This window comes from Passer montanus, unplaced genomic scaffold (genome assembly GCF_014805655.1).
Source record: "Passer montanus isolate IOZ18808 unplaced genomic scaffold, ASM1480565v1 scaffold154, whole genome shotgun sequence".
Classification (NCBI taxonomy): Eukaryota; Metazoa; Chordata; class Aves; order Passeriformes; family Passeridae; genus Passer; species Passer montanus.
The window spans coordinates 388,415-400,588 of record NW_024362494.1 but is presented as its reverse complement, the minus strand read 5'-3'; the positions used below and the strand labels follow the sequence as shown (position 1 = coordinate 400,588).

The 12,174-nt window shown below is 68.4% G+C and overlaps 1 protein-coding gene across 2 annotated transcripts; it reads left to right on the top strand.

Annotated features, from left to right (window-relative positions):
- Positions 1–49: 49 nt before the first annotated feature.
- EFNA3 (ephrin A3) lies at positions 50–9,720 on the top strand. Of its 2 annotated transcripts, XM_039702275.1 has the most exons (5): positions 50–222; positions 6,892–7,181; positions 8,653–8,718; positions 8,877–8,954; positions 9,089–9,720. In XM_039702275.1, the coding sequence occupies exons 1-5, from the start codon at positions 110–112 to the stop codon at positions 9,208–9,210; spliced, it is 669 nt and encodes a 222-aa protein (XP_039558209.1). In that variant the 5' UTR covers positions 50–109; the 3' UTR covers positions 9,211–9,720. The 2 variants fall into 2 exon arrangements, with proteins under 2 accessions (XP_039558209.1, XP_039558210.1); XM_039702276.1 differs by lacking the exon at positions 8,877–8,954.
- Positions 9,721–12,174: the final 2,454 nt, after the last annotated feature.

Here is a 12,174-nt window from a genome sequence, read left to right as displayed (position 1 = left end):
GCGGGCGCGCGCGGGGCGGAGCTGGGCGCCGGGGCCGCGGGGCGCGGGCGGCTCGGGCTCGGTTCTCCCTCCATTCCCCGGCATCGCGGCGGGCTCGGGCGGCGGCAGGATGGCGGCTGGGCTCCTGCCCCTGCTCCCGCTGCTGCTGCTGCTACCGGGCCGGGGGCCGCCGGGGGCCCTGGGCAACCGGCACGCCGTGCACTGGAACAGCTCCAACCCGCAGTGAGTGCGGGCGGGGGCGCCGGGGGCGCCGCCGGGAAGGACGCGGCGGGGATCGCGCTGAAGGGTGCGCTGGGGGCGGCGGGCGGCACCGGGACTGCGGGACCCCCGGTGCCGGTCTCCTCGCGGCGCCCTCGTGCGGGCGGGGCCGCCGCTCCCCGGCTGCCGGTGCCCCCGGTGCCCCTCGCCATGCCCGTGAGATCGGGGCTGGCTGCGGCGTGAGGGGGGCGGCCGCCCGGCCGGTTCGTGTCCCCGTGGCCGCGCTGCCGGGCGGGGCTCGGCGGCTCCCGGTGCGGGCGCGACGGGGTCGTGAGCACCGGGGGAAGAGCCCCCGCCAGCGCTACACCCACCGGGGGCAGCGGGGAGAGCCTGGCTCCCCCAGGCATCCATCTCCCGGTGCGCCGGGGCGGGCAGGGGTCCCGCTCCCCCCGCCAGTCGCGCCCCCCGCATGTCTGGGTGCGGGAGCGGCACCGGCGGCGCGGCGGAGGCGGGGGGGCCCGACAGGTGCCTGCCGCCCCCCCATCGTCTTTGGCCGGCAGCGGTGGCACCCCCGGGGCGGCAGCGGGGGCTGCGGGGACAGCGGGGGCTGAGAGCGGAGGGTGGGAGCGGCCGCCGGCAGCGCAGCACTCGGGGGTCGGTGGCCTTGGCCGCTCAGCCCCTCCCTCACACCCTGCGCCTCTGCCCTCCCGGAGCACCCACAGCTGGGAATGGATGTGGATGGGGACGGTCTGGGCCGGACTCTCCCGGGAAATGGGGGCTGTGATGTGTCCGTGGGGACCCCCTCCACGGGGATCTGCGCCTGCTGCCATCGCCCACCTCTCCGTCCCTCGCTGGTGCGAGTGCCCAGGGGTGTGGCGGGGACATGCACGCAGCCGGAGCATCCTCTGGCGCTCGTCGGTGCAGGGGCTCTCCTGGGCTCTGCCCCCATCCCACCCCCCTTTGTGCAGGGTGGGAGCAGCCCCTGCAGCCCCCTCCCCTGCCATTGAGATTGTGTCGCCAGGCGGAAGCTCGGGCCCCATAAATCGTGCGTGTGTGCGACGTGCCGAGGCGCAGCACAATGCCGAGGTGCCGCCACGCTCAGCCTCCCCCCCGCACCCCGCTGCCCTGCCCGGACCCCCCTGCACCCCCAGCCTCGTCCCCACATCGTGACATCGCCACCACGCTGGCAGGTGTGCCACCTCGCCCTCGTCTCCCCATCACCACCGTGACCTGCCGCTGCCCTGGCGCCTCTCGAGGGACAGGGCGGAGGGGGTGGCAGTGCCAGGGCCGTGCCAAGCCGGGGGTGTCGCAGCCAGCTGCCAGCACCCCCTGCGCAGGCGTGTCTGGCGCGGCCGCCAGCGTCCGGCTCAGGGCATGGGCGGCGCGGTGGGGGCGGCTGCGGCAGAGCCGTGTCCCAGGGACTCCGGGGCTGATATTTATTGTTAGGCAGTGCGGCAGCTCGGACGCAATTATAGCCGCGCGGCAAAGTGTCTGGATTAGATAAATTATGGGGGGAATTAGGCTCCCTGGGCCGCAGCCTGCAAATCCCAGCAACCCTGCTGCAAGTGGAGCCATAAACAAGCTCAGCGCGGCCCTGCAGGGCTCTCCGGGGAGGAGGGGGTTGCTGGCTGTGGCCACTCCTTGGCCACAAATTTATTGTGGCTCCTGCCACGCTACCCTGGGTACCCCTGTTGATGCCCTCGGTGGGATGACAGGATGAGGGGCAGCCCAGGGAGCGGCCCAGTGGTGCCTTGGGAAGCTCCACCAGCCCCTTTGGCCATGCCAGGAATGGCTGGGGTGCCAGGAGGCCGGGAAGGGTCCCCAGGCAGGCAAAGCACCCCTCATGCCGTGGGTTTGGGTGTGTTGGCCAAGCCCAGGGGAGGTGTGAAGGCGGGATCCTCAAACCCTGCTCCTGCTCGGCCTGGTTGTTGGTCCAGCTGTGCATTCCATCCGTCTGTCCCATCACCTCCACTGGTGGCAGCCAGCAAGCCCTGGGGGTGTGGGATGACCCTTGACTCATCCCTGTTCTCCACTCCCCAGTCCTGCCAGGAACAGGCCTGGTGACACGCGACAAAGGTGCAGGACACCCACGTCCACCCAGCACCAGCTTTTGTGGGGCCTGTGACCCTGGGGTGACCCACTGAGCGGGGTCAGGGGCTCCTGGAGGGTCCCCAGACAAGCTGGGCCCTGGCATGCCAGAGGCTCTGTCCCTGCTGCATGTCCCACGAGCCAAGATGGGGACAGCAATTTGTCCCTGTTCGTGGACACAGACGTGGCCAGCGCTCCTGACACTGCTGCACCCCAAGAAGCACCCCAAAAGCAGGATGGGGTGTACCACTGACTGATTTGGGACCTGAGGATGCTCACACTGAGGGTGCCATGGAGGGGGCAGAGCGGGGGGTGCTGTGACACAGGGGGACACAGGGTGCCTGGCTGTGGGGTGGGGGTCACAGCCCACCCGTGTGCAGGGAGGTTGTGGCATTTTGTGCAGGCACACAGCTCGTGCAGCTCCTCCCAGCACTGGCACTGCCACCACGCTCACCTCTTCAAGGTGGCTTTTATCTGGCCCAGACTGTGCTGCAGGCAGCAGGGCTGGAGTGGGCTCTGGAGAGGGTTGGAGTGGGCCCTGGAGAGGGCTGGAGTGAGCTCTGGAAAGCCCCCGTGCAGAGCTGGGCAGTGTCTCACACAGGAGAGGAGCCACATCCCTGCAGAGCAGGTCTGGGGGTGCCCAGGCCCCTCTGCAGCAGCCAACCCCCAACACCAGGGCAGTGCCTGGCCAGATCCCCCTACCCATGGGCACCTGCAGGGCTGAGGAGGGGTCCCCCACAGCAGGAGGGACCCCCGGTCTGGGGACATCCAGCAGGAGGTGCTGGGCAGCTGTGCCCAAGCAGGGACAGCTCCGTGCTCACTTGTGGAGCTGGATGCGGGCACAGCACCAACATCACCCCCTTTGCCACCCCTAGGCGGGCTGGGGGGCTCGGCCAGCCCCCACCCCGTGCCTCCACCCTCCAGACTGGGCACCCAGGAAGCCCAACCACCCAGGCATGCACGGCTGCCCCGGCAGGAGCCCACGGGCAGAGCGAGCCGTGCCCCGTGAGTCACGGCGCTGGGCGGCTCCGGGCCCGGCAGCACGGCCGGCGTTCCCGTGGGAGAAGCGGCCGCCGTGTCGGGGTGCAACAGGGCCGGGGCCACCTGCTCCTGCCCGGGCTGGTAATTGAGTCACCGGTCGCAGATTGATGGTTTAATTAAAACCCAATTAGAAACCTCATTGATCTTGTTAGCAACGCGGGAAGGTGCCGGCTTTAGCCGGGATTACGGGGATTGTGTGGCCGTCGGTAGCGACGGGGGGGCACCTGTGGGGCGCTGCTGCACTCCGGGGGCGCTCGGGGAGCGCTCTGCCTGTCCCGCTGGCACCCCGCTCCCCCCGCGTGGGGCTCAGCCCTCGCCTCCCCGGTTCCCCGGGCGGGGAGGTGGCCCCGGGGACACGGTGTGCCGGTGGCGCCCGCGCCTTGCGGCTGTGCGGCGGGGCCGGGGGGGCCGCCCGTGGCTCGGTGCCACCCGTGTGCGTGGGCTGCGTCGCGGGCGCTGTCTGCCGAGCCAGCGCGCGTGTGCGCGGCCGTCTGGGCGCCGTGACTGTGCAGCGCTGGCTGCGTGGGGAGGGCTGGCACGCTGAGCCCCCCATCTCCCCCGCGGGGAGGACCGGCGGTCTGTCTGTCCGTCCGTCCGTCCGGGGCGGTGGAGCGGCCGCAGTGGTCGGTGCGCCTTTGCCTCTCGCGGGGTGACGGGAAGGGGACTCGTAAATCAATGGCACTTTTTTGTTCCCCGGGTGATGGATGGGCCCCGGATGCGCCAAAAGGACGAAGCTGCTGGAGCCGAACAAAGAGCCTGGCTGTGCTGGGGGCTGCCCAGTGCTGGGGGGCACCACATCGAGGACACAGCACGCCGCTCTGCCCCTCACCGCTGCCACCACCAGTGCGGGGTGCTGAGCCCAGCTCTGGCCGCGCTGCCCTCCCGGCCCCTGCAGCACCACGGGGATGGCTCTGTGCAGTGTGGGGGTCCCGCCGGGGGTCTGTCCCGCCGTGCCCCCGCTGCCAGGGCGTGCTGCAGTGCACCAGGCGCTCCCCGGCAGGGTGGGAGCCAGCGTGCGGCACGCAGCCCGGATGGATGGCAGCAGATGGGAGCGGAGCGGCCGCCCGGCTCACCGGTGCCTGCGGCGTGCCAGGTAGCCAGGCTGCCACCGGGGTGCCACCAGGGTGCCACCGGCGTCCCTCCGGTGCGGGGCCGGTGGGCAGCGAGCCCGGGGCCGGTGCTGCCAGGGGACATCCATCTGCCCAGCGTGACAGGCTGCTGGAAGGTACCAGTGCCTCGCCAAGCCCTGCTCTACAAACGCAGTCGTGCAGAAGTGATGCTGCCCGTTCTCCTCCCGCATTTAACCCTTCGGGCACTGCCAGAGCCCACCATCCCCACCGGCCGTGCCATGGCTGCCAGTCTGGGATATGGAGGCTCCAGCCCAGCCCAGGTTGCTGGTGTTTCCCGATAGTTGTAGGGTTGGCAGGGACCAGGCAGCCCGTGCCTGACTGGGATGGGTGCTGGTGGGAAAAGAGGCAGAGTCCCTCCCTCAGAGTGTCTGTTCCTGCCCTTCCACCCCAAACCAAGGCCCACGGGCTCCCTGGATGGTGCTGTCAGCAGGTCTTGGGCTGTTGCACTGAGGGGGCTGCCGGGTTTGGGGATATCTGGAGTTGCTGTTCTGCAGTGACTGTGCAGGAGCAGAACATGGCAGGGACACAGTGTTGTGACCAAAGCCGCTACTGGGGTCACCTGGATGTGCCTCTGGCTGTGGTGGCCCTGTGGCTCTCCCCATATGGGGCCATTCCCCAGCCCCTCCCAGCTTACGGTGATGCCTGTGGGCTCCTGGCATGCCGTGGCAGCTGGCAGTGCCCGTGGGAGTCACTGCCATGGGCCCCTTGCCACACCAGTGGGGCTCCTGCACCCTGCCGGGGGTGCTGGTGTCCCCCAGCCCAGGGGACACTTCGGTGCCTCGTTAGTGAGGCTGTTTATCAGCAGCCACGCTTCTTAATGAGCTGTGGCTTAACGAGCCCCAGCCTGGGGTCCCGGGGGACCGTGCCTCAGCACTGGGTGCCACTGGGGGTTACCTCTCCCCAGCAACCCGTGACAGAGTGTCACCTGTGACCCTTCTCCTGCCCCCCTGTCCCATGGCACAGCCTCAGCCTGGCTGTGGGCAGCCCCAGCCGCGGGTGCCCGCCCCGGTGCGGGGCAGCTGGCATTGGGGTACGCCGGCGTCCCAGCTCTGCGTCCCGCGTGGAGTTAATTGCAATTTTCTCCTTGGGGCCATTTCTTTAATAACAAGCCTTTTTCTCCCCCCGCCCCCCTTCCCACCACATCAAAGGGGGAAGATGAAAGGTCCCGGCGCCCGCTCAGCAAGGGTGGCTGCCTCAGCACCTTCCCGGCGGAGCAGTTGCCGGCGGCTGCCGGGATGGGCTGCGGAGTAGCGGCAGCGCAGCGAGGGAGGGGCCGCGTGGGGCTGCGCTCGCTGTCCCACGAGAGATCACTTCTGCCATCGGCCGCCCCCCGCAGCCCCCTGCTGCTCCTTATCCCCCCGTTTTGCCTCCCGACACCGCGTCCCGCTCCGGTTCCGTCTCCGGGCTCGGCTGCGGTGCCGCGGGCACTGGCGGCGTGCCGGGGCTCCTCAAACAGCCCCGGGGGCGATGGTGCAGGGTGCGGCGTCTGCACGCGCAGCCCTGCCCGCTGCCTGCCCAGCCCTGCCGGGCAGACCCAGGGAGCCGCTGGGCTGCGGGAGGGGCGGCGGACCCCGCACCGCACCCCAAGGGAACCCCGGTGATGCTCGGGGGGGCTCACGCTCCGGGGTTTGGGGTGCCGGAGCGTCCCACGCGTGCCGGGATGCTGCTGCCCGTGTCCCGCGGGATGCGGGCCAGCGAGGGCCGGGCAGGGTCCGGTGCCGAGCCAGCGGCGGGCGGTAATTAATTGGCAGGAGCAGCGGGTCAGCGCGGCGGCGAGGATTACCGAGGCCGGGATTTCCGTCGGGCGCGGATTAGGAGCCAGCGGAGCCTCTCCTGAGTGGATCTGAGGGGATTGCTGCTCCTAATCAATGTAAATGAGGCTCCCCCAGGGCCACCCTTTACGGCATTAACGAACTAACGGGATTAGCCGGAGCAGGGTGAGAAATCCTGGATCCGAGCTGCGGCGCGTGCCAGGGCCGTGGTGGGCGGCAGCGGTGGGCCGGCTCCAGGCTGCTGCAAATGGGGAATGCCGGGGAATTCCGGGGAATGCCGGGGTGCCCCGCACACCCACGGGCTGCCCCGTGGATAACCCGGTGCCTGTGGGACCCTGATGCCCTCCTGGGTTTGTCTGTGCATCATCTTCTCTTTGAGGCTGTCTCTTATGCCCATGCTCTTGCCCATCCCACCTGTGCGTGTGGCTTGACACCCGTCCCCAGCAGCGCCTGTCCCCGACCCCAGCTCCACCCAGGACAGCGATTCTGCTCCACTCGTGAGGCTCTGGCTGTGCAGGGCTTCCACAGTGTCGGGAGCTTCACACAGCAGGCAGCAGTGCTCCCAGAGTTCCTTCACTGCGACCTCATCCAGCCCCTGGAGACCCCTGCCTGGGGAGGTGCAGACCCTCCCCACGCCTGACCCCCCCTTCTTTCCCTTTCAGCCTGCGGCGGGAGGGCTACACGGTGCAGGTGAATGTCAACGACTACCTGGACATCTACTGCCCTCACTACAACGCCTCGGTGCCCGAGCACCGGCTGGAGCAGTACGTGCTCTACATGGTGAACGCGGAGGGCTACCGCACCTGCAACACCAGCCAGGGCTTCAAGCGCTGGGAGTGCAACCGGCCGCACGCGCCCCACAGCCCCATCAAGTTCTCGGAGAAGTTCCAGCGCTACAGCGCCTTCTCACTGGGCTACGAGTTCCGTGCGGGGCAGGAGTACTACTACATCTGTACGTGGGGTGCTGGGGGGGGACCCCCACACAGCCCCCAAACTGCCGGCCCCACCCCAGCGGGTCCCCTCAGGTCCCACTGAGTTGCGTCTCCTCAGGTCCCACCCCAGTTGGGCTCCTCAGATTCCATCCCAGCTGAGCCCTTCAGGTCTCACTGACCTGTGTCTCCTCAGGTCCCACCCCAGCGGGGTCTACTTGGGTCCCACCCCAGTTGTGTCCCCTCAGGTCCCAGTGAGTTGTGTCCCCTCAGGTCCCATCCCAGTTTTGTCCCCTCAGGTCCCTGCCCAGCGGAGTCCCCTCAGGTCCCACTGAGCTGTGTCTCCTCAAGTCCCACCCCAGCGGGGTCTACTTGGGTCCCACCCCAGTTGTTTCCCCTCAGGTCCCACCCCAGATGGGTCCCCTCAGGTCCCAGTGAGTTGTGTCCCCTCAGGTCCCAGCCCAGTTTTGTCCCCTCAGGTCCCAGCCCAGTTGAGCCCTTCAGGTCTCACTGAGCTGTGTCTCCTCAGGTCCCACTCTGGTTTTGTCCCCTCAGGTCCCATCCCAGTTGAGCCCCTCAGGTCCCATCCCAGCTGGGTCCCCTCAGGTCCCACCCCAGATGGGTCCCCTCAGGTCCCAGTGAGTTGTGTCCCCTCAGGACCCAGTGAGTTGTGTCCCCTCAGGTCCCATCCCAGTTGAGCCCCTCAGGTCCCACCCCAGTTTTGTCCCCTCAGGTCCCGGCCCAGCTGAGCCCTTCAGGTCTCACTGAGCTGTGTCTCCTCAGGTCCCACTCTGGTTTTGTCCCCTCAGGTCCCATCCCAGTTGAGCCCCTCAGGTCCCATCCCAGCTGGGTCACCTCAGGTCCCACCCCAGCGGGGTCCCCTTAAGTCCTACCCCAGTTGTGTCTCCTCAGGTTCCATCCCAGTTGAGTCCCCTCAGGTCCCACCGAGCTGTATCTCCTCAAGTCCCACTGAGTTTTGTCCCTCAGGTCCCACCCCAGCTGGGCCCCTGTGTGTCCCCCTTGGCTGGTTCGCCTGCACCCCCACAACTGGGCAGCTGTTTCCCCCCTAAGAGTGGGAACCTGGAGCTCGGGGAAGGGGTGAAGGAGCAAAGGGATGGAGAGAGGGGGGCTTTACATGATGCAGGGAACAGATAGGGGTGTGGATGGGGGTGCCAGGGCATGGTGGGGTGCTGGGAGATGATGATGTAGGATGCAGAATGCTGCCGCAGGATCAGGGTTAGGGGCTGCTGCTGCAGGGTTGCAGTATTGGTGCCAGATACAGGTGCTGGGTTGTGATGCTGAAGCTGATATTCAGGCCTAGGGTGCTGGTACAGAGCACTGGTGCAGGATTTGGGGTGCTGCTGCATCCCCCCAGCCCTGATCGCACCCCTGGGCAGTACCAGTCCCCTCTCTGTCCAGACCCACCAAGCCTCGGGGTGCCCGGGGCTGGGATCCCTGCCACGGAGCCCCTCTCAGCGTGCTCTTGCCTTGCAGCCACGCCGACACACAACCACCGCCGGGCCTGCCTGAAGATGAAGGTGTTTGTCTGCTGCGCCTCCAGTAAGTACCCCCGTGCCCATCCCGGGGGCTGTGGGCGAGCCGGGGCGGCGGGGCTGGCCCGTGGGTGCCCCGTCCCTCCTGAGGAAGGGGGGAGCTGTGGGAGCTGCGGTGCGGGGCATCCAGGGAGCGTCACCCCCGTGCCCTCTCTCCCTCCACAGCGTCGCACTCCGGGGAGAAGCTGGCGCCCACCCTGCCCCAGTTCACCCTGCGGCCCGAGGTGAAGATCGAGGACCTGGGTGAGTCAGGCACAGCCCCCGGCCCCGCAGCGCCGTGTCCCCGCTCCCGCCGCCGCCCCTGGGGCAGCCCCGGCCACGGGGTGGGGGTTCAGGGCCGCCCTGCTGCCCTCCTCATCCTCTCGTTTTCCCCACAGAAAACTTCAACCCGGAGATGCCCAAGCTGGAGAAGAGCATCAGCGGCACCAGCCCCAAGCGGGAACACTTGCCCCTGGCCGTGGCCGCCGCGCTCTTCCTCATGACGCTCCTGGCCTCGTAGCTCCCGGTGCCCGCGGGGGCCCGGCCAGCGCCGCTCTGCCCAGCGCGGCCCCCTCGAGCTGCTGCCCCTCGTGAGAAGGGGAGCACGGCCGGACCACCGCCCCCTGCCCGGAGAGCCGCCCGCGGAGCTGCCCCGCGGGGCCGGCATCACCGATCCGCCGCTCCGGGGATGCGGCCGGAGCGCTGCGCCCTCCGCCGACAGCAGCCCGGGGAGCGCGGGGTCTGCCCGCAGCCCCCCCGTGCCCCACCGTGGCTGGGGGGCTGAGCCCGAGGAGAGCGGGGCCCCCCGGGGCCGGGCAGAGTGTACATACCCATATAGATCTATACATACTGTACAGAGAGCGACTACAGAGATATATCTATACTGTACCATAGGCAGCGGCGCCGGCCCCGGGCTGGCTTGTACATAGTCGAACGTGTTGGATTTTCCTCGTCTTCCGTGAAGACCCGACCTATGCAAACGCACAGACACTTTTTGGGGAAAAACAGAACAAAACAAAACAAAACAAAAAAAACATTCTCGATCTTTTTTTCAAAGTGCTTTGGCTGGTGATTTTCATATTCTGCTCTTAGTCTATTAAAAAAAAAATAATAAAAGGATAAAAAAAGGGATCCCTGTCACGGTGGCGTGCAGCACTTCCAGCCCTCGGAGGGGTCCCTGGGGGGCTCCGGCTCGGACAGGCGCTCAGGAGAGGGCTGACCTCCGCCGTGCCACCCGCCTTGCCAGGCACAACAGGCTGGGTGCCGCTGCCAGGGGGATGCAGGGCACTCCCATCGCCGCCTCTGCTCCCCATGGACCCCCAGCGCCGGCAGGGCCGCGGTGCTTCCCGCAGGAATGCGGCGTGGACAGCAGGAGCGCTGGAAGGTAAGGGCAGCGCGGGGGGCGAACGCAGCCCTGGGGGGCGTTTGGGAGCAGGAAATCCTTCCTTGCCATCCTCGCCAGCCGCACGGAGAGAGCAGACACGGGGCGCTGGCAACCCCATGGGAACTCCGGCATCGCCCCTGCGGCGCGTCTGGCTGTGCCGGGCATGCCGGCTCCTGCCTGCTCTGGGGGGATCTGGCACACGCTGGCGGCTCCTGCGGGTGGGGGACGCCCTCATCCCCCCCCCCAGCGCCTCCAGCCAAGGCGATTTGGGGGCTGGATTGTGCCTGGGGGTGGGATCGCATCTAAAGGGGGGCGTTGCTGGGGCTCCCAGACCCCCACAGCCCTCGTGGGGTCCTGACCCCAGGGAGCCCGGTGCCCCCAGGGAGGGGGGGCAGGAACTCTCCCCGCAGGGATGAGGGGCTGCGAGGGCCCCGCTCCCGGTGCGGATTCCTGGGGAAGGGGGTCCTCACAGCCCCGGGGAGCCGGGCAGCCACTCTCCCCCACCCAGCAGGCGCTGCTGGGCGGTGGCTGGGTGTCCCGCCGGCCCGGGCTTGCCCGGCTGCGGGAAGAGCCGACGAACCCGTCAGACGGGTCCTGGGAGCCCTCCCAGCAGGCGCCGGGCTCGCCACGGCCCCCCCAGCGCTCCGGCAGGCCTGGCATGGGCTGAGCTCCCTGGCATGGACCCCCTCCCGGGGTCCGGAGGTGCCACCGGCAGCTGCCTGCTGGCCCGGGGCAGGGTGGGCACAGTGCAGGCACCGCTGCCACTGCCGAGGACCGCGTCCGGCCAGGTGCTGATTGCCAGGGACTGGCCAAAGCACCTGTGCCAGTGTGGTGCCACGCTGGTGGCACGTGGCACGGTGAGGCTGGCACAGCTTGGGTGGCCAGTGCCCCGGGGGGGTGTGAGAGCTGGAGTCACTGCCCTGGCACAGAGAGATCTGCCTGCAGGATCCCTCCTGCCACATGCCTCGACCCTGGCACCGCTTCTTGTGCATGAGTGGCACCACCCACAGCTTGGGGGGCACCTGGCTCAGGTGTGCCCCGTGCCCTAGGGCTGAGCACAGCAGGACAGCCCAGACCCACCAGGGGTCTTCTGGGGTGCTGGTCGAGGGCATTCCCAAGCCCAGCTGCCCCAAGTCAAGTGGGGGGCCATTGTTGGGCCCCAGTGCTGAGGTTGGGGTGCCCCTTGGGTACTTTGGGGTTTCACGGCCTTGGCAGCAGATCCAGATGTGTGCCAGGAGCAGCTGTGTGGCACGAGGCTCTTCTCACCTCGGGGCAGCTCCCCTGCCCAGTCAGGGCTCTCTGGCCAAAGCCACGAGGTCCTGGCACAGCTGGACAGCCCTGGGGCTGCGGCTCTGCCCCCACCAGGCTGGCATCAGGCCATGCCTACCTGCCATGCCTACCTGCCAGGCTGCACGCAGCTGGCACTGCGTCACCGCGGCCTTCGCTCCCGGCCACAAACTGGACGGCTCCTCTTCCTCCCCCAGCCTTGCAGGGGTGACGTCAGCCCAGCCAGGGGCCGGGGCACTCCCGGGTGTCCCCAGCCAGCAAACCACAAACACTGTCACGAGTTCGGCGGCCTCTGGCCAAGCCTCCCTGCCCCACACGGAGCAGCAGCGATGTTTACAGCCTGAGACGGCTTCACCTTTGTCCCTCCATCGCAGCACCAAACCCAGCCCATTGTCACCTGCTCCAGGTGCCGTGGCCGTGACCGTGTGCACCATGTGCGCACCACCACTGGCACTGCTGGTGCCACTGCAGGTGGGCACCCACCCTACCCAGGGTTCTGCCCACCTTGTGCCCCAACGTTGTGTCCCAAGGGAGGTAATGGGGCACCTCCAGCCCCAGTTTTTGCCTCAGACTGTCCCCCAGCAGGGGACATGGGCTTGCCTTTCCACTCCTGCTCCTCCACCAGTGCTCTGGCGGTGGCACTGGGTCTCGGTGTGCCCGCGTGGCCTCACTCCCAGCCCCTTCCCTGTGACCTGGTGGCCCTGCTCCAGGGCTGGGGCCGTGGCACATGAGACAGGGGAGCCCCTTGGCCAACAGGGTTGGGTGCCACATCCCAGCAGCACAGGATGGATCCAGCATGATGCCCCAGGAGGC